General features: G+C 38.9%; 1 protein-coding gene and 4 long non-coding RNA genes across 17 annotated transcripts in view; 2 read left to right on the top strand and 3 right to left on the bottom strand.

The window, feature by feature from the left end:
• The window catches only part of LOC104727575 (4-hydroxy-3-methylbut-2-enyl diphosphate reductase, chloroplastic-like), a 1,183-nt gene extending 217 nt beyond the window's left edge, over positions 1-966 (bottom strand). The window contains exons 1-2 of the mRNA XM_010446669.1: positions 581-966; positions 80-276 (exon numbers count right to left, since the gene is read on the bottom strand). Of these exons, the coding sequence (XP_010444971.1) occupies positions 80-276; positions 581-860 (477 nt within the window). The 5' untranslated portion in view covers positions 861-966. The remainder of the gene's footprint in view (positions 1-79; positions 277-580) is intronic.
• On the bottom strand, positions 12,497-17,680 carry LOC104721365. 11 transcript variants are annotated; one of them, XR_002033899.1, is made up of 23 exons: positions 17,569-17,680; positions 17,418-17,475; positions 17,212-17,317; positions 16,964-17,069; positions 16,801-16,862; positions 16,583-16,668; positions 16,304-16,419; positions 16,108-16,215; positions 15,946-16,004; positions 15,755-15,846; positions 15,472-15,577; positions 15,329-15,376; positions 15,155-15,219; positions 14,950-15,054; positions 14,697-14,794; positions 14,561-14,580; positions 14,366-14,477; positions 14,187-14,245; positions 14,003-14,081; positions 13,720-13,917; positions 13,492-13,652; positions 13,212-13,320; positions 12,497-13,129 (listed from the first exon to the last, which is right to left on the bottom strand). It is a non-coding gene; the product is annotated as an uncharacterized LOC104721365 (long non-coding RNA). The 11 variants fall into 11 exon arrangements; XR_002033902.1 differs by having other exon boundaries at positions 14,731-14,794; XR_002033907.1 differs by having other exon boundaries at positions 14,731-14,790.
• On the bottom strand, positions 17,784-20,319 carry LOC109127171. 3 transcript variants are annotated; one of them, XR_002033909.1, is made up of 12 exons: positions 20,126-20,319; positions 19,886-20,038; positions 19,671-19,787; positions 19,412-19,533; positions 19,240-19,300; positions 19,035-19,138; positions 18,785-18,892; positions 18,596-18,687; positions 18,389-18,454; positions 18,177-18,288; positions 17,925-18,035; positions 17,784-17,835 (listed from the first exon to the last, which is right to left on the bottom strand). It is a non-coding gene; the product is annotated as an uncharacterized LOC109127171 (long non-coding RNA). The 3 variants fall into 3 exon arrangements; XR_002033908.1 differs by having other exon boundaries at positions 19,886-20,027; XR_002033910.1 differs by having other exon boundaries at positions 18,226-18,288; positions 19,886-20,027.
• Positions 20,836-22,725, top strand: LOC104721364. The gene is made up of 9 exons (XR_002034103.1): positions 20,836-21,023; positions 21,172-21,317; positions 21,423-21,605; positions 21,689-21,787; positions 21,860-21,925; positions 22,009-22,055; positions 22,165-22,245; positions 22,366-22,544; positions 22,618-22,725. It is a non-coding gene; the product is annotated as an uncharacterized LOC104721364 (long non-coding RNA).
• On the top strand, positions 22,820-23,192 carry LOC109127195. The gene is made up of 3 exons (XR_002033976.1): positions 22,820-22,889; positions 22,990-23,077; positions 23,156-23,192. It is a non-coding gene; the product is annotated as an uncharacterized LOC109127195 (long non-coding RNA).

Genomic DNA, 24,305 nt, shown 5'->3' with positions numbered 1-24,305 from the left:
TACAAAAGGAGATTCAACAAACTAGTAATACATACAAAGCGGAAAAGAAGAAGCCTAATCAGAGTATAGTGATGAGTACCTTATTGACGGTGGGGTTATGAATAATTTCGTTAGTAATCCAAAGCCTCTCCTCAGGAAACTGCTTTCTAGCTTCATATGCAATCTGAACCGCACGCTCAACCCCCCAGCAAAAACCATAAGCTTTAGCGAGTTTCACAGTAACATCTCCCCAAGAATAAGTATACCCATTTGTTTTCAGGGTCTCCAATATATCACCTGAGAGTGTCAAATACAAGTATAATAACAATATAAATTACACTTGCTCCTCACAACAATCTCTTCAAAACCCACAAAGATACAGATTTTTCCGATTCAATCCCGTTCGGTTTGCCAAATTCAATTCCTAACCCAAAACCCAACATTGTGGTCTTCACTATAAAGGATAAGACTCCAATTCGAAAGTCTTGTCCTTTTTCAACAACAAACCCAAAATTCGTAAAATTTCATCACAGCTCAATCATCAAACCGTGCCTTAAACCAAAACAGAGCACTCGAGCAAAATTGAGGAGGAACAACTTACTGGTGTACTCTCGGTTCATGAGCTTGAGAGTCTCCTCCTTGTGGCCAAAACCTTTACGATTGTAATTATCGCTTCTGGTCAAGTTCTTACGGAACGACTTGGCGTCGAAATCGGAGTCCATCACCATCGGTGGCGAAGGAGCGTTCACATCACCAGACGAGCACCGGACTGAGAAAGCTTTCCGGCGCCGGATAGATGATCCAGATCCAGAGAGATGATTCTCAAGCACGAAAGTATCTGGCCGAACGCATAATCGGCAGAACTGGAGGGCAACAGCCATGGCGAGCGAGAGAGAGAGAGTTCGAGAGGAACGCAACTAGAGACAACAATGACGCTGACTGAGAAAAACTCTAATGGATGCTCCCACGAGTTATCTCAAAGTACATACACGCATTAAATAAATTTAATTTAATTAGTGAATTTGGGAATTTTGCAACAAGGCCACGTGGTGTGAATGTAGTTTATGCCTTATTTTCTTTTTAGGATTTGATTTTTATATGTATATGGTGAAATTAAAGGAAAGAGATAGACAATAGAATGGGCGTAGCTGCGCCACAAAAAAATGGGTCGCGGAAGTGAAGTCTTGTGGAAGTCGCAAATTTATGGTTAAACTCTTTTATAAGATGTGTGATCGGTATGAATAATACAAAATTTGGATTCTATTGTTATGTCAAACTTCGCATGTTTCATGTAAAACGAGCAATCTCTTATTTCAATATTTGTTATACAACCCCACCCAATAGGAAAAATTTGTAATTAACAAAACAACAAGAATAGTCATTTTGAGTACACATTGACACTGTCCGTAATTGGATAGGATAAGTGTCGTACAAAACAAGGAAAAACATGAATTGAGTTCATCTTCATACATTTCAATTTCTACATGAATGGCAAAACTTAGAACTCTGCATCTTGATTCTATTGACTTCGGTCCTAATAGTGGGGGTTTTGCTACGCTTCTATCTAAATGCCATATGCTTGAGGAGTTCATCGTTGATTCTTAATTGTATAACATGGCATCATTGGAGCTCTGCATCAATGTGTTCTCTTACCCTCAAGAGACTTATCCATTGATGGTGAACACTACAGTACCTCCCATCCATGTATAAATTCCATATTCAAGTACAGTCGATGAACTGAGGATGGCAAGTCCAGCAGCAAGTATTGAAGTAACCGGCGTAAAACAAGCAAAAAATGTTCATCCGGTCTGATATTTCCCGGGACTGCCTCCTGAAGAATATCAGGGCGGAGTGCTGAGTTTGCAAGCCATCGATCACTTCCTACAAAAAAAAACATATTTGTTGCGTCAAGTTCATAGAATTAGAAAATGTCCGCAATAAATTATTTGTGTTTTCAACCAAATCATACATTACCTTCATGACAACTTACCATAGAGTCCTGTCTCAGTGCTAAACCCTCAACCAGCCGGTTGTATTCTTCTTGCAGTCTTCCTTTCAGTTCTTTGAGAAACTGCAGACTCATAATAGTGTCAGTTATGCAGTAAGATATGGAGTGAATCATGCTAAATTTGTAACAATTTTGGCTCACCTTGCATCATCTAGCTACGTTTCCCTGCAGTGAAGCAAAATCATTCTCCTCATCCATAATTATACAACCTACATCCACTTCTTGTAGTTTCTTGAGATGTTCCTCATCCTCCTCAGCTTTTGCTTTCTGCTGCTCCTCTCCTCCCACACTTTTTATCGCTCTTTTGATTCATTCCTAAAAACCAATTTAACATTTTATCGATCTCAAATCAATGAAGCTCCAATAAATCACAGATGAAGGATTACTACACAGTCTACGCAATTCTTGTTTTGGAAAACATAGGACTTTGTGATTACTTACAGAGCAAAAAGAAGATTTGGTCATAATACATTATCTAGCTTTTACCTTGTGATGCCTTTGATACCTAGCTACGTTATTAACACTCGTTTCCCTGCAGTGAGAAGAATCAACACATTAAAATACTATAACAAGACGAACGTGAATGACAATTACCTTTATATTTTTTTCTGATTACTTTGTTTGGCCTAAGACGTTTCTGGTGCCTTCTCGAGTTAACGTCGTATAGTAATATTAAATTTGGGCTTATCTCAACTAAAAACCAATTAACAATTAGTAGATTGGCCCTAATCCTTTATATATTAATGATAGTTTTATCAAACTTTAGATGTGGGACTTGGATTGTATTCCTACAATCTCCCCTTCAAACTAAGGACCACATATGGGATCTTAACACGCCTCCTCGAGATGATAACTCCATCTCAAACTGATCCCACTTGGACCGATAATAAACCCCTTCTTGGCCCCCATTACTCGAGTTAACAAGAGGCATGTCCGTATCCACTTTTCTAGGTCCACCAGAATTTTAACCTTGGGCTCTGATACCATGTTAGAGTGGAAGAAGAAAAGCTAGATCTATTATGTGTTTTCTTCTTCAGATTCCTCTGTAGTTGTTAGTTCTCTAAGCTTGTATATGAAACACTATGTGTAAACCTTGAGTGATTGATAGTGGATATTTGTGGGAGAAGGTTCCCACACGAGATGTACCCTCTGCATGAGGGGAACTCGTTAAATCTCTGTGTTATGTTTATGTTATGCAAACTGATCTGTGAAGTAGACGAGGAGTAGGGGCAGAGTCGCGGTATGCGGTTCACTACAGAGGTGAATCGGGGTTTGCGATTCTCAACAAGTGGTATCAGAGCTCAGGCTCAGGAATTCACAGACTCAGGCATGACGTTGTAAGCATACAAGAAGGATCCAAAGACTGTTGTAGAAGACTCGAAGGTTAAATCAATTATGGGGTTGGTTTAAGGTGGAGTTATCTGCAATGTTTGATTCAGGTTCATGGCTGTGAAGAGGGAATCAAATCATCATCCAAAGTCTCAAACTTGTCAAAATATGAATTCAGTTTCCGCTACGATCACAAGGTAATTGTGATGTTCTGTTTTGAAGCTTCTGAATACTCAAAATTGTTTCAGTTTAAGGAATCTAGACACTGGGAGAACACAAGGATGTAGACTTCTTCAACTATTGAAAAGTCAGTTTTCGGTTGTTGAAAGTCTGTGTAGTGGTGTTCGGGAATTGGTTGAAGGTACAACTATAGGAGTCACGGATTTACTAAGGGACGCCTTCAGAGGTGAATCTGTGTGTAAGAGGGTTGTTAGGTCAACATGCTGTGTCGAAGATTCAGATGAGTATGAAGATAGACCAGGCAACTTATGTTGAAGTGGTCAGAACTTAGAGGTGTTGGGTGAATGGTTAAGTCTCAAGAATGGATCAGGTTGTCAGAGATTTGAAAGGACTACAATCTAGGTAGGTTTACAGTGAATGAGAATGCAGAAGAGTACCAGGAGTCGAAGTTGCAGTCAGTGAGATTTTATTTGTCAAGGTGGAGTTTGCTCTACAAGGTGACTTAAAATCTCTAGAAGACTTTTGTGGACGTTGCAGAACTGTGCAAGAGTTTGCAATTAAGTGCAAGAATCTACAAGGTTGGCGCAAGGTGACTGGGGTTAGGTTTTGCATTGAGAAGGGAATCATAATCTGAAAAGTTTTGGTTCGTCTTTTTGTATCTACAGAGATGATCTGGTGGATGAATCTTCTGAAGGTATCACTTGCAGGAAGTTTAAGTGTTTTGTAAATGACACTTAATAAGGAAGCATGTGAGTATAAGGGGAAGATTCAAGTAGATCTCTAGTGGTTAAAGATGCAGGTTATGATAGACAAGACTAGTAGAAGACTAGTGGGTCTAATAGCATCATTAAGTTTCTCAGGAAAGTCACTTACATGGAGGTTAAGTGAGGATTCATCAATGGTGAAGACATGTCAAGTTGTATTGATGAATGGTGAGAAAAGGTATGATGCTGGTACCAAGTTTCTTCTTGGTAAGGTCTGCAATTATGAAGAACTATTGCAGGGTTATGTTACAACAGGTGTGGCTTCAAGGATTCTAGATTGAAGCACTAAAGGCTGTTATAGGGAGACTAACAGAGGTTCAAAAGCTGTTGGTCGGACATTCGTTTTAACATGAGGTTGAGAAAGAGTTTGTATTGTCAGATCATACAAGCTGGGTTCATCAGCAGATTGTTAAACAGATGAGATGTAAACTCAATCTCAGGAGTAATGCATTGAGTTGAGATTGTTTACATGATGAATCAGGGATTGTTTCAGGTTTGAAACATGTATGATTCATGTATTCTGCATGGGATTCAAGGAAATTTGGTTCAAGCTCAATGCATACGAGAGGAATCAAAGGCCGACCAAGTGAATCAGGTTGCAGACGGATACAGATGATATACAATCATGATAACAGGTCTGTGGCATTTATCAGAAACCATGGAAGAGGTTGTGTGATTGTTATAATCGTGTTCTGAGAGGTTCATATCTCAGGTTTTACTTGTTCTAAAGGTTTTCAAGATCAAAGTTCCACAAGCAAGTCAGGTGTTACCAGTGGGTGAATCATAAGTTCTGGTTCTAGGTGGAGCTGTTGTGAGGAACAGGAGAATCAAGTAAAGGTCTTCATAAGTGTTTCTAAGACCAGGAGAAACAAGGTTGAAGAAGAGGATTCGTGTAAGGAGTTACACGAAATTGTTAGGACAGCTGAAGAGCATCTTAAGTGATTTAGAGAAGCTGTCAAGAACAAGGGTGAAGTTGTATGGCTTCACAGACTGAAATTTTTGAAAATTTGAATATAGTGACAGTTATGAGACAGTCTAAGGATTCGATAGGTGCTGAGAATTTCAGAGCAATGTCAGAGAATGGCATTGGAGGACACAAAGAACATTCAATGTTGGTTGTGTTTTGTATTGATTATCAATGAATCAAGGTTGTTAAGGGTTTCTTCAAGGATGTCGGTTCAGTGGTCAGAGTTCGTCTACAAGTGGGATTACTGCCATCAGGAGAAGGAAGCTTGAGAGAGGGTCGCAAATCTCTTGAAGTTTCTGAAGATGGAGTAGAAAATTCCTAAGGTGGATGAAGATGAAGATCATTGGAAGTTGCAAGTTCCACAAGAGAAGACAAGATTTGTTTTTTCTTCTCAAGAAAGAATCAACACAAAGGGGATTTTGTGAGTTGGACCAAATGAAGCAAAAGGTGGAGATTGTTGTGAATGTTTGCTTCATATGGGCTTATTTGGTCTGAACCATGAATTGGGCCTATATTTGGTGTGTAGCCCATACATGATCCGGGTTGTGTAGTCTGCAAGGGTAAACCGACATAAGCTCTAGGGTTTTACTATATAAAGGAAGCTAGGGTTGAAGAAACAAGACAATGCGCTAACGCAGACACAGAAGAAGCTGGTGGTACCTTGGTGGCGGCTGTAGGGCGTCGTACAAGGAGCTTGAAGTTGTGCGTAGAACCATGATAAAGGAGCAGAAGCTTGGCTGGGGTCGAAGGGCTGAGAACCGGGCATAACCTTGTCTAGGTTTAAGGTGTCTTCATGACACTCTGATGAGAGACGAAGGTGGAGCTGCTTCTTTGGGGTTCTGGAGGTGTTTCAGGGTTATACATGGAAGGGAGAGCTGAACCAGAGACAAAGAGAGTGGAAGAAGAAAAGCTAGATCTATTATGTGTTTTCTTCTTCAGGTTTCTCTGTAGTTGTTAGTTCTCTAAGCTTGTATATGAAACACTGTGTGTAAACCTTGAGTGATTGATAGTGGATATTTGTGGGAGAAGGTTCCCACACGAGATGTACCCTATGCATGAGGAAAACTCGTTAAATCTCTGTGTTATGTTTATGTTATGCAAACTGATCTGTGAAGTAGACGAAGAGTAGGGGCAGAGTCGCAGTATGAGGTTCACTATAGAGGTGAATCGGGGTATGCGATTCTCAACACGTAAATGTGCAAGAAAACTTGAAACAGTTCCCAAAATCAATCATAAATCCAATTTTTAAACCTAGAATTGATCAAGAAAGGAAATGTGATAAATCTAAACTTGGTAAATCTTACCCCTAAAATATAAATACTAGGTGGCAACAACTGCATTCTCAACTGCACTTTTATGGAAGCGGACAAGGGAAGAAAGACCTATATTACCTTTAAAAATCAGTATGATGTTGTTACTATAAGAACGCCCGCCAGCAACCGTTATTGGTCTGAATCTACTTCACGCACCTGTTTCACCCAAAGGAAACAAACAAACTCGGTTTTTAAGATCACCACATACAAACAACAGCAAAACTCTTATTTCAAAATTAAAAACATTCAGATGCCAAATAAAGATAAGAGAAGACTTAAGGAATCAAAGTGTTTCAACTGTTTATTACCCGTGGAAGGTAATTTTTGGCATGAGGCAATGACAAGTGCCTTTGGTTCAAAGGTTATGCGTTGAATTATGGTGCCTTGTCTGTTAAGCCTTGATACCACTTATAAGCTCTGATACCACTTATAAGCTCCGATACCACTTGTAAATGTTTTCACCCGATTAGTCTAACTCTGTATGAGTGCGGAAACAAGAACTAATCAACACCAGAATTTAACGAGTTCTCCTCCAAACCAGAGAGTACGTCTCGTGCAAGGACCGACCCTTGCAAATATCCACTAAAGAAATCCAAGTATAAGTTTTAGTACAAATCTCTCTTGTCTCTCAATCTAACACTCTCTGTTTCTCTCTTATAGGTACTCGACAGAAACACGACCCTGAAGCTTATTCACCTATGCTTCTAGTGTAAGAACAACCCAGAGAACAAGAACAAGAAGAATAAAAAACTTATCTACCCGAAGCCCTTACAAACAATAGATTACCAAGAGGCTCTCTAAACCCGAAAACTCTCTCTCTCTAACTTGTCTCTCCCTTGCTTCTATGTTGGTGATTCTTCTCTCTCTCTCTTCCTTGTGAACCCTTGCCTCTCTTTATATATAACCTTGAAGCCGCCTTATTCCAATTAGGTTTAGGGTTTGCAACTCCTTCTCCTTTTTGGAAACTTGTCTTTCTTCCTTGTAAAGAAACACAATCCAACCGACTTGGTTCTGGTCCACATCCGAAAGTCCTTCACGGCCCAACCTTGGTCCTGTAACAGCGACAACCCAGTTCTTAACTTGAACCGGTCTTCTAAACCCGATGACAATAATCCACAAATCTCCACCTTTGTCGTCTGGTTCAACTTCATCTGTTCCGATGAATCTTTAACCTTGTTGCCATCTTCAATGGATAATTTCAGCAGTCTTCATCAACCTCCCCTTGAAGTCCTCAAAGCTGTTGTTCTTCACGACATAGGTAACCTAAAAACACAAAAACAAACTTCATCTTGTGATGCTTCTCTGTTTTCCCTCTATATCATGAACAACTCCTGAACTTTAACTTGTTCTTTCTTGACTTTCCAGGTGAGGAAGAACACAAGGAGTTCAACGCCTTGCTCTGCTTGTCCTAAGTAATACCCCTGAGACCCTTTCCCGATTTCAGATTTTACCATCTTCAATCTTCCTTTGTTGATTTCCTTTGAGACTGCAATGTAGTTCCTTACAATTGCTTCTCTACCTTTCCTACGAGATGACCAATCAACAAACCATCTCGAAGTACCCCTTGCTTAAATCAGGTGATGAATTTCAGCGTTGCGAGACAATTCTTGAACGCATTACCAGGTAATCCCTTGGTTAACATATCAGTTGGATTCGGGGTAGTGTGGATTTTGATTACCTTGACAGAGCCATCATTCACTAAGTCCCGGATGAAGTGAATCTTGTTAGCAATATGCTTTGTTCTGTCATGATGCATTGCGTTTTTAGCCAGAAAAATTGCACTTTGTGAGTCACAATTCAGCTTAAAACTCTCTGAATCAAATCCTAATTCATTGCATATCTTCTGTAACCAAATACCCTCCTTACCTGCTTCAGTGAGAGCCATGTACTCAGCTTCTGAAAGGGCTACCACATGCTGAAGACTGGATCTCCAACTCACTATGTTTCCACCAACCTGGAAAACATAACCTAAAACTGATCTACTTCTGTCTGGATCAGTAGCATAGTCTGAATCACAAAACCCTTCAATACGCATGTGATCTGATTTTGTGAATGTAAGACACACTTTTGTAGCTCCCTTCAGATACCTCAGGATCCACTTTACCGCTTCCCAATGACTTCTGCCTGGATTTGCCATGTACCTGCTGACCAAACAGATGGCAAATGCTAGATCAGGTCTGGAACCGATCATAGCATACATCAGGCTTCCTACTGCACTTGCGTAGGGTACTGAGCTCATTAGTGATGACTCTCTGATTAACTCTTCCTATGTCAACCTTCTCAGCTTCAACAACGAGTTAACAGGAGACACAACCGCCTTACACTCATCCATATTGAATGTTCTTAAAACTTGTTTAAGATACCTTCCTTGTGATAACTTCAGAACCCCTTTCTTCCTGTCCCTGATGATATCCATTCCTAGGATCCTAGTTGCTGAACCTAGATCCTTCATCTCAAACTCCCTATTCAGACTCTTCTTTAAGATCTTGATCTTCTCCAAGTCTTTAGCTGCAACTAGCATATCATCCACATAGAGTAAGAGAAACACCTTATCATCAATAGTTGATCCTTTGTAATACACACACGGATCATTGACACTTCTGTGGAACCCTTCTGACTTCATAAACTCATCAAACTTGTGATTCCACTGTCTAGGAGATTGTTTCAATCCATAGAGTGATTTCCTGAGTAGACAGACTTTGTCTTCTCTTCCTTTCTCTATGAATCCTTCAGGCTGATTCATGTAGATGATTTCATCCAAGGTGCCATGCAGAAAAGCAGTCTTCACGTCTAGTTGTTCTAATTCCAAATCAAAATTAACCACAACTGACAACATGATTCGAATAGAAACATGTTTGACTACACGAGAAAAGATTTCATTGTAATCTACTCCTTCAACCTATGTAAACCCATTAGCTACAAGTCTGGCCTTGTATCTAGCTTCTTCAATTCGAGGAATTCCCTCCTTTACCTTGAAGATCCATTTACACCCCACTATTTTCTGCTTGTCTGGCTTAGAGACAATTTCCCATGTCTCATTCTTGTGTAGAGACTTCATCTCTTCAATCATAGCCTGTTCCCACCTCTTCCAGTATTTGCTTCTCCTAGCTTCTCCCACAAGTCTTTGACTCATCTATTTCTAGATCCTCTGCACAAGCCAGTGCATAAGCCACATAGTGAGATCCATCAAATCTGGTAGGTGGTTTTATCTGCCTTCTATTCCGGTCTCTTGCCAGCATATAATCATCAAGAGACTCATGTTGTACCTCCTGGCTTTCCTGTTCAGGATCCGATTCCTCTTCTTCCTCTGATTCAGATTCTGTTCCTGTCTCTGTTTCTGTCACTATTCCTTCAGAAGTAGCTCCACCTTGACCAGTAGATTCTGTATCTTCTGATGAAGCCCTACCTTGACCGATAGAACTTGTATTTCCTGCGTCAGCTCCACCTTGACCAGTAGAGTTCTAAACTGAATCACCTGCGCTTGGTCCCTGAATCAAATCTGTGTTAAAAGTGACTTTCTTCTTTCTTTTAGCTTCAGGTACTATTTCCTTTTCCCTGTACAGCTTCTCCTCATCAAAGACTACATTCCTGCTGATTATACACCTTCCTTCTTCTACCATACCCTGTAACCTTTGGTACCAACTGGGTATCCCATGAAGAATCCTTTAACAGCCCTAGGACTCATCTTGTCCAGTTGAACGTGTACATATGCCACACATCCAAATCGTCTGAGATGATTGTAATCCACCTTTGATCCTGACCAAACTTCCTCTGGAATCTTGAATTTCAGGGATGCATTAGGAGACCTGTTGATTAGGTAAACTGCAGTTGCAGCAGCTTCAGCCCAAAACTTTTTCTCCGTCCCTGTCTCCGTTAACATACATCTGATCTTATCAGCTATTGTCCTGTTCATCCTTTCAGATACTCCATTCTGCTGAGGAGTATAAGTGCAGGTTCTGTGTCTCTTAATCCCTGAATCCTTGCATAGTTTATCCATCTGTTGGTTGCAGAACTTCAGACCATTGTCTGTTCTTAGACACTTGATCTTCTTGTTTGTTTGATTTTCCACGAGTTTCTTCCACTCTGAGAACTGTTCAAACACCTCGTCCTTACTTCTTAAGAATCTGATCCAGACTTTCTTTGAATAATTATCAATGAATGTTAAGAAGTACTTGCAACTAGACAAGCTTGATTCATTTGAGACTGATCCCCACAAATTGCTGTGTACATACTCCAGGATGTCCGTTGTTGTATGTTTAGCTTCTGGAAAGCTTTGTTTGTGAGATTTACCTAGGACACAGTCTTCACAAAAATCCAATGTGTGAACTTCCTTAGAGTCTAGATAACCTTCTTTGACCAGAAGATTCATGTTCTTTAGACTCATGTGTCCTAGCCTGGAATGCCATCTGTTAGTGAGATTCACTTGGGCTCTTGCCACAGATGCTTCCCCTTTTAAGACAATTCCCTGCAAATAGTACAGTCCATCATGATACTTTCCTGTAAACACTTTCTTGCCCTGCTTGAAGAATGTTACTGCAAAGTCTTCACCAACATAATTGCATCCATTCTTCTCAAGCTGCCCATAGGAGATAAGATTTCTGCCCATCGTAGGCATGTACCTTATCTTTGTAAGTGTTACAATAGAACCATCCGGGTTTAGTATCTTCAGCTTGCCAATTCCTTTCACTTCACTGTAAGTGTTGTTCCCCATCAAGACCTTCCCTCCATCAATCTCCTTGAGATCAAACAAAGCGTCTTTGTCTGGTGTAATGTGGAAAGTACAACCATAATCCATAACCCACTTATCTCTTGTGTTTTGTAGGCTTGCTGTTAGGACCATAGGCTGCTCCTTTTCCTGAGCAACGTTTGCAGCATTAGTAGTTTTCCTTTCCGGACAATCTACTTTAAAGTGACCTTCCTTCCCGCAGACCCAATATTCTCTTGCCTTAGGCTGATTCCTCTGTCTTGACTTTTGATCTCTTATCCTTACTCTTTGACTTGTTGCCTCCTTGACCATTGTTCCTGTTCCCATACCTCCCTCTGCTCACAAATAGGCCTTCTGAGTTTGCCTTTGACTTGACTTTCTGCTTTCGCTCAATTTCCTTAGAGTAAGCAGCGCTTGTAACATCATCAATGGTTAAGGATTGTGTTTTACCGGCTCCATACCTAAGAGTGTCCCTCAGAGATTCATATGGCTCTGGTATAGCAGACAAAATCTGAATAGCGTGATCTTCATTAGAGATGTTGATGTTTAAACTGGCCAAGTCATCCACCAGTTAAAGAAACACATCCAAGTTGTCTTCTATACTTTTCTGTTCTTCATACTTGAAACATGAAAACCTCTGCTTCAAGTAGATGCGGTTAGGTAGGGATTTTGATTGATAATCCCTTTCCAAGGCCTTCCAAACTCCCAATGCCGTGAGTTCATTCATGACCTTACGCAGTGGCACATCGCCTAAGCTCATGCAGATTAGAGTCCTTGCTTTCTTGTCTTTAGCTGGATCAAAATCAACCTTCTCCGTTCCACTCTTCACTCCTGCTATTGCCTTGCCACCTTCTGCAGGAGTTGCAGACGAACTAGTCTGTTCTGTCGTAGTAACGGTCTCTAGTTCCTTGAGAGTGTGCTCTAACCCCTGTAACTCCAGCTGACATCGGATCTTGAATTTCCACAGTCCAAAGTCTCCTTTATCGTCGAACTTTGCAACCTCAAACTTTTGTGTGTTTGATTCCATGACTGTTTCACGATCCTCTTCTTCTACTTGATTTCTTTTAGTGTAATCACCCGCAGAACCTGATACTAGATTGCCTTTTGCTTAACCTGGGTGCTCTGATACCAACTTGTTAAGCCTTGATACCACTTATAAGCTCTGATACCACTTATAAGCTCCAATACCACTTGTAAATGTTTTCACCCGATTAGTCTAACTCTGTATGAGTGCGGAAACAAGAACTAATCAACACCAAAATTTAACGAGTTCTCCTCCAAACCAGAGAGTACGTCTCTTGCAAGGACCGACCCTTGCAAATATCCACTAAAGAAATCCAAGTATAAGTTTTAGTACAAATCTCTCTTGTCTCTCAATCTAACACTCTCTGTTTCTCTCTTATAGGTACTCGACAGAAACACGACCCTGAAGCTTATTCACCTATGCTTCTAGTGTAAGAACAACCCAGAGAACAAAAACAAAAAGAATAAAAAACCTATCTACTCGAAGCCCTTACAGACAATAGATTACCAAGAGGCTCTCTAAACCCGAAAACTCTCTCTCTAACTTGTCTCTCCCTTGCTTCTATGTTGGTGATTCTTCTCTCTCTCTTCCTTGTGAACTCTTGCTTCTCTTTATATATAACCTTGAAGCCGCCTTATTCCAATTAGGTTTAGGGTTTGCAACTCCTTCTCCTTTTGGAAACTTGCCTTTCTTCCTTGTAAAGAAACACAAACCAACCGACTTGGTTCTGGTCCACATCCGAAAGTCCTTCACGGCCCAACCTCGGTCATGTAACAGCGACAGCCCAGTTCGTAACCTGAACCGGTCTTCTGAACCGGATGACAATAATCCACATTGTCGAGTTCCAACTTCAGTAGCACCTTGTTGTTCAAAACGAAAGAAGGGAGTATTGGTTTAAGGATAGAGATAAACTTCTGTGAGAAGAAAATAAAGAAACGATACCTTCAGGTCTGTTTGCTCTCTCCATCTCTCTCTGTCTCTCTTGTTTCTCTCGTCGCCATCGGACTGGGACACACATTAAACTGTAGCATGTAAATAACACTCATTGTCCCTGCAGTGATAAGAATCAACATATTAGAAGAAAAACTATAACAAGAGACAAGACAAAGACCTAACTTACCTTTGAATCGAGCAATTTGATGTTGTTTTACATAAATCCAACTTTAAACCTAGACTTGATCACGAACGAAAATGTAATAAATCTAAAATTTGTAAATCTTACCTCTAAAGTACAAATACCAGGTAGTCTAAACTTTCATAATCCTTAAAGTAATCCCAGAGTTCTACATTTTGATTCTCTACTTGAGAAACTTCCGTTGAAGCTCATATTGAAGATGTGTCTGCATTATGATTAGTCAATGCAATTGTTTGAAGATGAAGCCCCTGCAACAATAAGAAAATGAGATCTATCAAGCTATGAGTCTGTTCTAAAGTGATGAAGGGTATTTACCTTGAATTATGGCAGATGTGGGAAACTTCTTTGTGGTGCAGGCAAAAGCTGGTGCTATGGGGTGAAGTCCTTGCTGATTTTGAAACAATAATTGGCTCACATGTCTTAGTTTTCCATTATTTAGCTTTTTCCTTGTGATGGCTTTGATTTTGATGAATCATATTGCTAGTGCTAGCTAAGTATTTAACACTCGTTTCCCTGCAGTAAAAGAAATCAACACATTAAAAAAATACTATAATGAGAAGAACGTGAGACCATAGTGGTTATTAAGAATGTCAACTACCTTTATACATTTTTATGATTACTGCGGCCTTTGGCTTGAGACAATTCTGGTGCCTTGTCGAGTTCCACTTCAGTAGCACCTTGTTGTTCAACAAAAAAAAAGGAATCATTGGGTAGAGAAGGATGAACTCGAAACAGGACAAAGAAAAGAAAAGAAAATCTGAGAGGAATTTGAGATTACTTACAGGGCAAGAAGAGGGGTATTCCATGGTCTTGGTCATAATCCCTAACACTTCAGTAGCACCTTGTTGTTCAAAAAGAAAAAGAAAAAAAGAAAAAAAGAAGGGAGTATTGGTTAAAAGGATAGAGATAAACTTGAAACAGAAGAAAATAAAGAAAAGAATACAACTTTGAGATGACTTACAGAGCAATGAGAAGAGGATTTATTTTCCATCGTTTGGGTCCATAAGTCACCATCATCCGTAACATCAATGGGAAGAAAGTGAACCTCCATATATCTGTGTCATCTAGAGAAGCTGCAACAACAAAACCAAAAAGTCTCAGTCTCACTTATGGATGGGGACTACTGAAGCGAAAAGTATTGAGTTATTGTGAGTACTGAGTAATGGAACGACTTGCCTGAGTAAAGCAAAAAATCCAAATGAGAGTTAGAACACGAACACGCACACACACACCAGTTAAGCCCAAAAGAAACAAACAAACCCATTAAAAAAAAAGAAGCAAATTCGACTCACTTGGATACTTTAAAAATCAGTTGGAAGTTGTTACTTTAAGAACGCCCTCCGGCAACCGTTTTTGCTCTGAATCTACTTCATCCTCCAAAAAAATCTGGCTGAAACACACGAACACACAGTATTATAAACGAAACAAACAAACCTATTATTGAGGATCACCGTATACAAACAAAAGCTGAACTCCTATTTCAAAAGCAAAAACATTCACTCGCCAAATAAAGATAAGAGAAGAGTTAAGGAATAAGAGAATTACCTGTGGAAGGGAATTGTTGGCATGAGGCATCACAAGTACCTTTTTGTTTATAGGTTCTGCGTTGAATTATTTCTGGTGCCTTGTCGAGTTCCACTTCAGTAGCACCTTGTTGTTCAACCAAAAAAAAGGATCAATTGAGTAGTCAAGGATGAAATTCAAACAGTACAAAGAAAAGAAAAGCTGATAGGAATTTGAGATTACTTACAGAGCAAGAAGAGGGGTGTTCCATGGTCTGGGTCATAATCCTAAGTCCTAACACTTCATTAGAACCTTGTTGTTCAAAAACAAAAGAAAAAGGGAGTATTGGTTAACGGATATATATATATATATATATATATATATAAACTTGTAACAGATGAGGCCATGACACCCTTTCAACCTGTGGGAAGGGTAGTGCTTTGAATTCTGGTGCCTTGAAGAGTTCCACCTCAATAGCAAGAAAAAAAGATTAATGGGTAGTCAAGGATGAACCTTAAACAGGAAAAAGAAAAGAAAAACATAGAGGAATTTGAGATCACTTACAGAGCAAGAAGAGGGGTGTTCCATGGTCATAATCCTTAACACTTCAGTAGCACCTTGTTGTTCACAAACAAAATCATCATCCTGGTTGGAACACGAACACACACACCTGTTTCAGCCAAAAGAAACAAACAAACACAAAGCTATTTAGCCCAAAAGAAATTAACAAACCCATTAAGATCACCATATACAAACAAAAGCTAGACTCTTATTTCAAAAGTAAAAAATATTCACATGCCAAATAAAGATAAGAGAAAAGTTAAGGAACCAGAGAGTTTATTATTACCTGACGAAGGGAATTTTTGGCATGAGGCAATGACAAGTACCGTTTTGTTCGAAGGGTGCTGCTTTGAATTCTGGTGCCTTGTCGAGTTCCAACTTCAGAACAACAATAAAAAAAGGATCATTAGGTAGTCAAGGATGAACTTGAAACAAGAAAAAGAAACGAAAAGCAGATAGGAATTTGAGATGTCTTACAGAGCAATAAGAGGGGTGTTCCATGGTCTGGGTCATAATCCATAACACTTCAGTAGCACCTTGTTGTTGACAAAAAAAAAAAGGGAGTATTGGTTAAAGGATAGAGATAAGCTTGTAACAGAAGAAGACAAATAAAAGAGTAAAACTTTTGAGATGACGTACTGAGCAATAAGAAAAGGGACTTCTTTGCCATCGTTTGGGTCAATAATTCAGCATCAACGTTAACATTAATGGGGAGGAAGTGAACCACCATAAATGTATCTCCATCATCTGTTAAACCCAAAAGAAACAAACAAACACATTAATAAGCAAATTCGACTCACTTGTATACCTTTACAAATCAGTTGGATGTTGTTACTTTAAGAACGCCCTCCGACAACCGTTTTTGGTCTGAATATACTTGGTACTGTCCTTGAAATTTTTTGAGTCAACATCCTCGTGGTTGGAACACACACACCTGTTTCGTTTCACCACCTCAAAAGAAACAACAAACCAATTGATTAATTAAGATCCCATAAACACAAAACAGAACTCTTATTACAAAAGCAAAACATTCACACACACCACCTCTGTAACTGTATTAGTAGAAAGAAAAAAAAAATCAAAATCGATACAAATATAGGGTTTAGAAAGATACCTCTGGCTTGTTTTGACTTTAAATTTGCTGAATCAGAATTGGACATACATCAAACTGTAGCTACGTTATTAACTATCATCATTTCCCTGCAGTGATAAGAATCAACACAATTAGAAAGAAAGAAAGAACATTCACACGCCAAATAAGAGAAGAGTTAAGGAATCAGAGAGTTTATTTCCTGTGAAAGGGAATTGTAGGGATGAGGCAATGACAAGTACCTTTTTGTTCAAAGTTTATACGTTGGATTCTCGTGCCTTGTCGAGATCAGCTTCAGTAGCACCTTGATGTTCAACAAAAATAAAAAGGATCATTGGGTAGTCAAGGATGAAGTTGAAACAGGACAAAGAAAAGAAAAGCATATAGGAATCTGAGATTACTTACAGAGCAATAAGAGGGGTATTCCATGGTGATAATCCCTAACACTTCAGTAGCACCTTGTTGTTAAAAAACAAAATCATCATCCTGGTTGGAACACGGTCACACACACCTGTTTCATCCAAAAGATAAAAAACAACAACATTAATGAAGATCACCATATACAAACAAAAGCTAGACTCTTACTTCAAAATCAAAAAAATTCACACGCCAAATAGAATAAGAGAGGAGTTAAGAAATCAGAGAGTTTCAACCTGTGGAAGGGAATTGTTGTGATGAGGCAATGACAAGTAACTTTTTGTTTATAGGTTCTGCGTTGAATTCTTTCTGGTGCCTTGTCGAGTTCCACTTCAGTAGCACCTTGTTGTTCAACCAAAAAAAAAGGATCATGGATTAGTCAAGGATGAACTTCAAACAAGACAAAGAAAAGAAAAGCTGACAGGAATTTGAGATTACTTACAGAGTAAGAAGAGGGGTGTTCCATGGTCTGGGTCATAATCCTAACACTTCAGTAGCACCTTGTTATTCAAAAAAAAAAAAAGGGAGTATTGGTAAAAGGATATATATAAACTTGTAACAGAAGAAAAGAATAAAATTTTGAGATGACTTACAGAGCAATAAGAAGAGGATTTAGTTTCCATCGTTTGGGTCCATAAGTTCAGCATCGTCCTTAACATCAATGGGAAGAAAGTGAACCACCATAAATATATCTCCATCATCTAGAGAAGCTGTAACAACAAAACCAAAAAGTCTCGGTATCACTTATGGATGGGGACTACTACTGAAGCAAACGTATTGAGTGCTTGTGAGTAATGGAACTACTTGCCTGAGTAAAGGCGAAAATTCAAATGAAAGTTAGAACATGCACACGCACACGCCTGATTCACCCAAAAGAAACAAACAAACCCATTACAAAAATTCGAGTCAGTTTTAAGGAAGCGGACAAGGGAAGAAAGACCTATATCACCTTTAAAAATCAGTTTGATGTTGTCACTGTAAGAACGACCACCAGCGACCATTTTTGGTCTGAATCTACGTCTTCCTCCACATAATCTGGCTGGAACACACGAACACACACCTGTTTCACCCAAAAGAAACAAACAAACCCATTATTCAAGAGCACTATTTACAAAGAAAAGATAAACTCTTCTTTCAAAACAAAAACATTCACAGGCAAAATAAAGATAACAGAAGAGTTAAGGAATCAGAGAGTTTCAACCTGTGGAAGGGAATTGTTGGGATGAGGGCCATGAGGCCATGACAAGTACCTTTTTGTTCAAAGGATGGTGCTTTGAATTCTGGGGACTTGTCGAGTTCCACTTCAATAGCACCTTGTTGTTCAAAAAAAAAAAAGATCAATGGGTAGTCAAGGATGAACTTGAAACAGGAAAAAGAAAAGAAAAACATATAGAGGAATCTGAGATCACTTACAGAGCAAGAAGAGAGGTGTTCCATGGTCATCATCCTGTTTCAGCCAAAAAATACAAACACACACACCTGTTTAAGCCAAAAGAAACAAACAAACCCATTATTTAAGATCACCATATACAAACAATAGCTAGACTCTTATTTCAATAGTAAAAAATATTCAAACGCCAAATAAAGATAAGAGAGGAGTTAAGAAATCAGAGAGTTTACCTATGAAAGGGAATTGTTGGCATGAGGCAATGACAAGTGCCGTTTTGTTCAAATGGTGCTGCTTTGAATTCTGGTGCCTTGTCGAGTTCCAACTTCAGAACAACATTAAAAAAAAAGGATCATTGAGTAGTCAAGGATGAACTTGAAACAAGACAAATAAAAGAAAAGCATATAGGAATCTGAGATTACTTATAGAGCAATAAGAGGGGTATTCCATGGTCATAATCCCTAACAGTTCAGGAGCACTTGTTGTTAAAAACAAAATCATCATCCTGGTTGGAACACGGACACACACACCTGTTTCAGCCAAAAGAAACAAACAACAACATTAATGAAGATCACCATATACAAACAAAAGCTAGACTCTTACTTCAAAAGCAAAAACAATCACACGCCATATAAAGATAAGAGAGGAGTTAAGGAATCAGAGAGTTTCAACCTGTGGAAGGGAATTGTTGGGATGAGGCAATGACAAGTAACTTTTTGTTCAAAGGGTGCTGCTTTGAATTCTGGTGCCTTCTCGAGTTCCAACTTCGGTAGCACCTTGTTGTTTTAACAACAACAAAAAAAAAAAGGGGTAGTCAAGGATGAACCTGAAACAGGAAAAAGAAACGAAAAACATAGAGGAATTTGAGATCACTTACAGAGAGTAAGAAGAGGAGTACTCCATGGTTTAGGTCATAATCCCTCACACTTCAGAAGCACCTTGTAGTTCGGAACAAAAAAAAAAAAAAAAAAAGTATTGGTTAAGGGAGATAGATAAACTTGAAACAGAAGAAAATAAAGAAAAGGAAAAAAAACTTTAGGATGACTTACAGAGAGCAATAAGAAGAGGACATCTTTGCCATCGTTTTGGTCCATAATATCAGCATCATCCTAAACAGTAATGGGAAGGAGGAAGTGAACCACCATAAATATATCTCCATCATCTAGAGAAGCTGCAACAACAAAACCAAATTGATTTAATAGACAAAAACAGAGCGCTTGTTTCAAAAGCAAAACAATCACACACACATATTTGTAATAGTAGAAAGAGAAAAATCGAAATCGATTTGTAGGGTTGAGAAAGAGATACCGCTGACTTGTTTTGGCTCTCTCTCTCGTGGCCTTGCGATGGCTATGATTTTTGCTGAATGAGACTCGGACATACATCAAAACCTGTAGCTTTACGTTTTTAACAATCATCGTTACCCTGCAATGACAAGAATCAACACAATTAGAAAGAAAGCAAAAAAAAGAAACAAGAGGAACAGCGCCACCGACAAGACAAAAAAAAGACCTAGATATTACCTTTTTTTGAATCGAACAGTTTTGATGTTGTTTTTACTGTAAGAGCACGCCGGACCGACCCCGTTTTTGGTGTTCTGAATCTTCATCCTCCAAACAGATAAATCTGAGTAAATCATCGTCCGCCTGGTTGGGAACACGAAACCTAACACACAACTTGTTCATCGTGTCGAAGCTCTGATTTTTTAAAAAGCAAAAAAAAAAAATCAAAATCAAAATCGGAGAAGAACACGAAACGATTACCTCCTCTTCTTCTTGACTTGTTCTTCATCATGTCGCCACCACTAGAAGAATCGAACTCTCTCTCTCTCTCGTCGCGCTCTCTCTCTCTCTCTCTCTCGTCGCTCTCTCGCTCTCTCGCTCAATTGAAGAGTCTCTGATATAATTTTGTGTTCTCCAGATACTGAGTGAGAGTCGTTCCCCAGATATTTTATAAACAAAAGAGGCGAAAACAAAAAAGGGAATAGGAATCCATTTTTCCTTTTTTGTTTGTTATAAGGTCAAAAGGAAATAACCCTAATGCAAATAGTAAATCACTTTCATAAGCTAAAGGCCCAGCATAGATAACACAAGCCCAACATAGGCCCAAGTAGAAAATTGTCAATGTTGGTTTTATTTTTTTACTCGGTTCCTTACAAAATTTACCGGTTTACCAAACCGGGATTGCTTGACTAGTAGAAGTGAAGACTCTGATCCGACCAAGAGTCTCTCCTCAAACATAGATACGTACGTATTCCGAGGGTTAAAAACTTTAAAAACATTAGAACCACCGACAAATAACAAAATTGGGCCTATAAACCAATGGGCCGTATGTTTTTTGTTTTTTTTAATTTTCTCCAATTTCCTTTTGTTTTTATTTCCTAATTATATTTCCTTTTTGCCGACTCGAAGAACGTTTCTATAAATAGAGTGGAGCGTCAAGAGTTGTGTTGATGTTCACTGCGTGAGAAGAAGTCACTGAGTTTTTTGAAAGAGGGCAAAGAGTGATCTCGCCGATGGACGACGGCGAAGGCATAAAGCTCATGAAGGATGAGTCACAGAGAGAGGGGGTTTCATTCTTCTCCGATGGGTCACTCGCCCTGGAGAAATCAATCACCATCGGACCTCTCTCTCTTCCTTCCTTCCTTCCTTCCTTCCTTTGGTATGTTTCTTCTTCTTCTTCGATTTCCTTTCAATTCCTCTATCGTCGAATCGAATAACACTCGTAATTAGGGTTTTTGTAATTAGGGTTTTTTTTTTGTGTGTTTCAATTGCGCGAGAATGTAACGGAATCGACAATTTTCCTGCAGGTGGTGTTTTGTTTGTGCGCTCCGGTGAAGATCCCAGTGGAGGACGAGCTTCTTTTTTAGGGTTAGAGAGAGAGAGTAAACCCTTACTTAAGGCGACTTCAGGACAGAGCAAAGTCTCAGATCGTACCACCTGAAGCTTTTAAAAGGTAACCGGATTTTGCTCTTTTAAGCACAATTACTAGTATTGATTGTTCACAAGATTTAATTTTGATGCCTCTAAAAGTCTGTTTGTTTTTTTTTTTGCTTTGAAGGTACTCATCAAATCAATCCATGGAGGAGAACTAGTTCAGAGTCTCCACAGGAGCTTCCCCCAAATTAACTTCTTTGGGTCTGTTGACTGTTGCATGCTTTCTCTCCATGATGCCAGCTGAGGTCGTGGGCCATAAATATAGATCATACTGATCAACTATGTTAATCTCTTGCTATCCTTACAGGTGAGGTTCTCTCCAGCTATAAGACTAATGTTGCCAAAACTTATTTTTATTGCTATTAACGAATACTTCTTTGTTTGATGTAGAGTGGAAACAGAGGCTTGACTGCTTGGGAGCCCATCCGTGTCTATCCACAAGGACGTATTTGATGCACAAGATTGAGAGGAGGTGTTTACTGTCACCAGGTGAGATTAATTTTCTTTTTCTAGCTCTCATATCTTTTTAACAAGTGCCTTGATTACAGTTTTGTCCCTTAGTTTACAGAACGAAGACGGTTCATGAGGATTACAGATTGAGAGAAAGAGTGTTTCCAGATCGTATCGGTAGCTTTTTTAATCTCTTCGCTCTGATATTCTTCTTCTTCTTCTTAACGTTTCCCTGATTTTTGTTTCTTCGTCTCTTGCAGGGTGTGTTCTCGAAGCAATCCGACTTGTGGAGAGTTCTTCTTCTAGGGTTTGGTTTCTCTCTCTCTCTCTCTCTCTCTCTCTCAATTCATTCCCCCATCTAATCTTTACTCTTCGCTCTGTTATTCCCTAAGTAAGGTTTCTTCGTCTCTTTGCAGGTGTGTTTTGAAAGCGAAGTCTATGATCAGTTAGGACGATGGCTCATATTTTTTAGCACTGAGAGGGAGAGGACTTATCTTGTAAGTTTGTTGTTGTCAGGACGGTGATGTGTGGTTTTGTTGAAAATACACAACTTATTCATTGGCCACATTTTCTATTAACTTGACGGTGATGTCTGCTTTGGTTGTTTATTTTCCCAGGATGTGATCTATGTATCGCAAACTCTAAAGGAGGTGTCTCTGAAGATCTAGCCGGTTTCTCTTAGTTGAGCACTTTGATCCCAATTGATCTTTATCTATCCTCGTCTTCTTAGCTTCTATCATGTTGTTAATCGAAGCTTTTAAAATGCCAATGATAAGAGACCGCATCTGCCCCCCAGGTATGTAGTTTAGAAAACAAACCTTAATTACCGTATTATCTTTCTTACATTATTGGTTTTCTTTCTTTTTCAGTGATAGGCTTCCTGCTAGTTCCAATTCTGTCATGACTAGTGATCCTGGTGTTGTGACTTGTAAGGAACTACTTATTTCTTTTGGTAGAGAGAAGAAGCTCAATCGTCAGGTCAGGCAAGTCAGACTCATTACTCACAATCACTCAATACATTCACTTCAATTCCCCATCCATATGTGAGACTGAGAATTTCTTTGGTTTTGTTTTCCCTGCTTGTGCTTCTCTAGATGATGCTGAATCGTGGACCCAAATGATGGTAAAAGCCCTCTTCTCTGTAAGTCATCTCAAAATCCTCTGCTTTTCTTTATTTTGTTCTCTTTCAAGTTTATCTATCTCCCTCAACCAATTATCCTTTTTTTTTGTTGAACAACAAGGTACTACTGAAGTGGAACTCGCCGACAAGGCGCCATAATTCAAAGCAAAACCCTTGATTTTACCGAGCTAAATGGAGTCCAGAAGCAGGTATATTGTGTTTTATTTATTTCTTTTTTTTTAACCAACAGTGTAACAAGAACCTCAGGTTTATGTTTCGTTTTGCAGGTTTGCTTGAAAAGTTTGAAGCTAAGTACAGTATAAGGTATGAAAAAAAAACATTGTTTAGTATAATCTCAGATTTTTTTTTTTCACTAAGGCTGGTTGTTATATTTCAGACTTAGAAAATTATATTACGAAAGCTTCCTCTAATTCTCTGTTTTTGTGCAGATGGGTGATATGCTATGGGTTTGAAGAATGAAGAAGATTCAGGACCTAAAAGGTAACAATATCAAACTAATACTTCTTGTCATAGGTGTCCTTGACTCAATACGTCTTCCTTTCTAGTCCACATTAATTTGCCAATCTTTAAGTCAGCAAGGTTCTTTAAAACGCAGATTCTGCTTTATTTGTCAATTTATAAACTGTAATCCAATTTCAGATACTCGAAGAGCACGGCCTGTGAAGAGAGCTAAATGGAGTCAAGAAGCAGGTACATTGTGTGTTATTTGTTTCTTGTTCTTATCAACAGTTAAACAAGAATTTCAGGTTTATGTTTTATTTTGCAGGTTTTCATAACTTGGATGTGTTTGAAAAGCTTGAAGCTAAGTATAAGGTATAAAAAACAAAAAAAAAAAGACAGGTTGCAGTTAAATTGTTTTTTCAGCTCTTCACAGACACAATAACGTTTTTGAGTTGTGTTTGGTTAGACTGAAGGAAAGGAAGAGAAAGAAGAAGGAGAAGATGATGAAGAAGTTGAAGAATCAGAGGGAGGAGAATCTGATTACGGAGATTATGATCAGGTTCCACTTATTTTCCGAATTAATGGTGGAATGCAACATTGTGATTCTTCTTCTCAAGTTGCTTTAAAACATTGATCTTCTTAAATGTTTGTTTTTTTAGAATCAAGACTTCAATGATGATGACGACGATTATAATCAGGCAGATGATGGTGAATGTAAGCATCAATCTTTATTCTCTTTTTCCTTGCAATTATGTTTCCATGAAATCTTATAATCGATTCTAACTTACTTTTTTTTTTGTTTTCTTTCTTGCCAATAGTTGAAGATGTTTATTCAGCTCCTTCCTCAAAATGAGCCCTTCACTCCATAGCTCCAGCTTTTGCCTGCACCACAAAGAAGTTCACAACATCTGCCAGAATTCAAGGTAAATACCCTCCATCAGAGATTATCATCACTTTAGAACAAACTTATAGCTT

This window comes from Camelina sativa, chromosome 11, assembly GCF_000633955.1.
Source record: "Camelina sativa cultivar DH55 chromosome 11, Cs, whole genome shotgun sequence".
NCBI lineage: Eukaryota > Viridiplantae > Streptophyta > Magnoliopsida > Brassicales > Brassicaceae > Camelina > Camelina sativa.
This window is presented reverse-complemented; position numbering and strand designations above follow the sequence as displayed.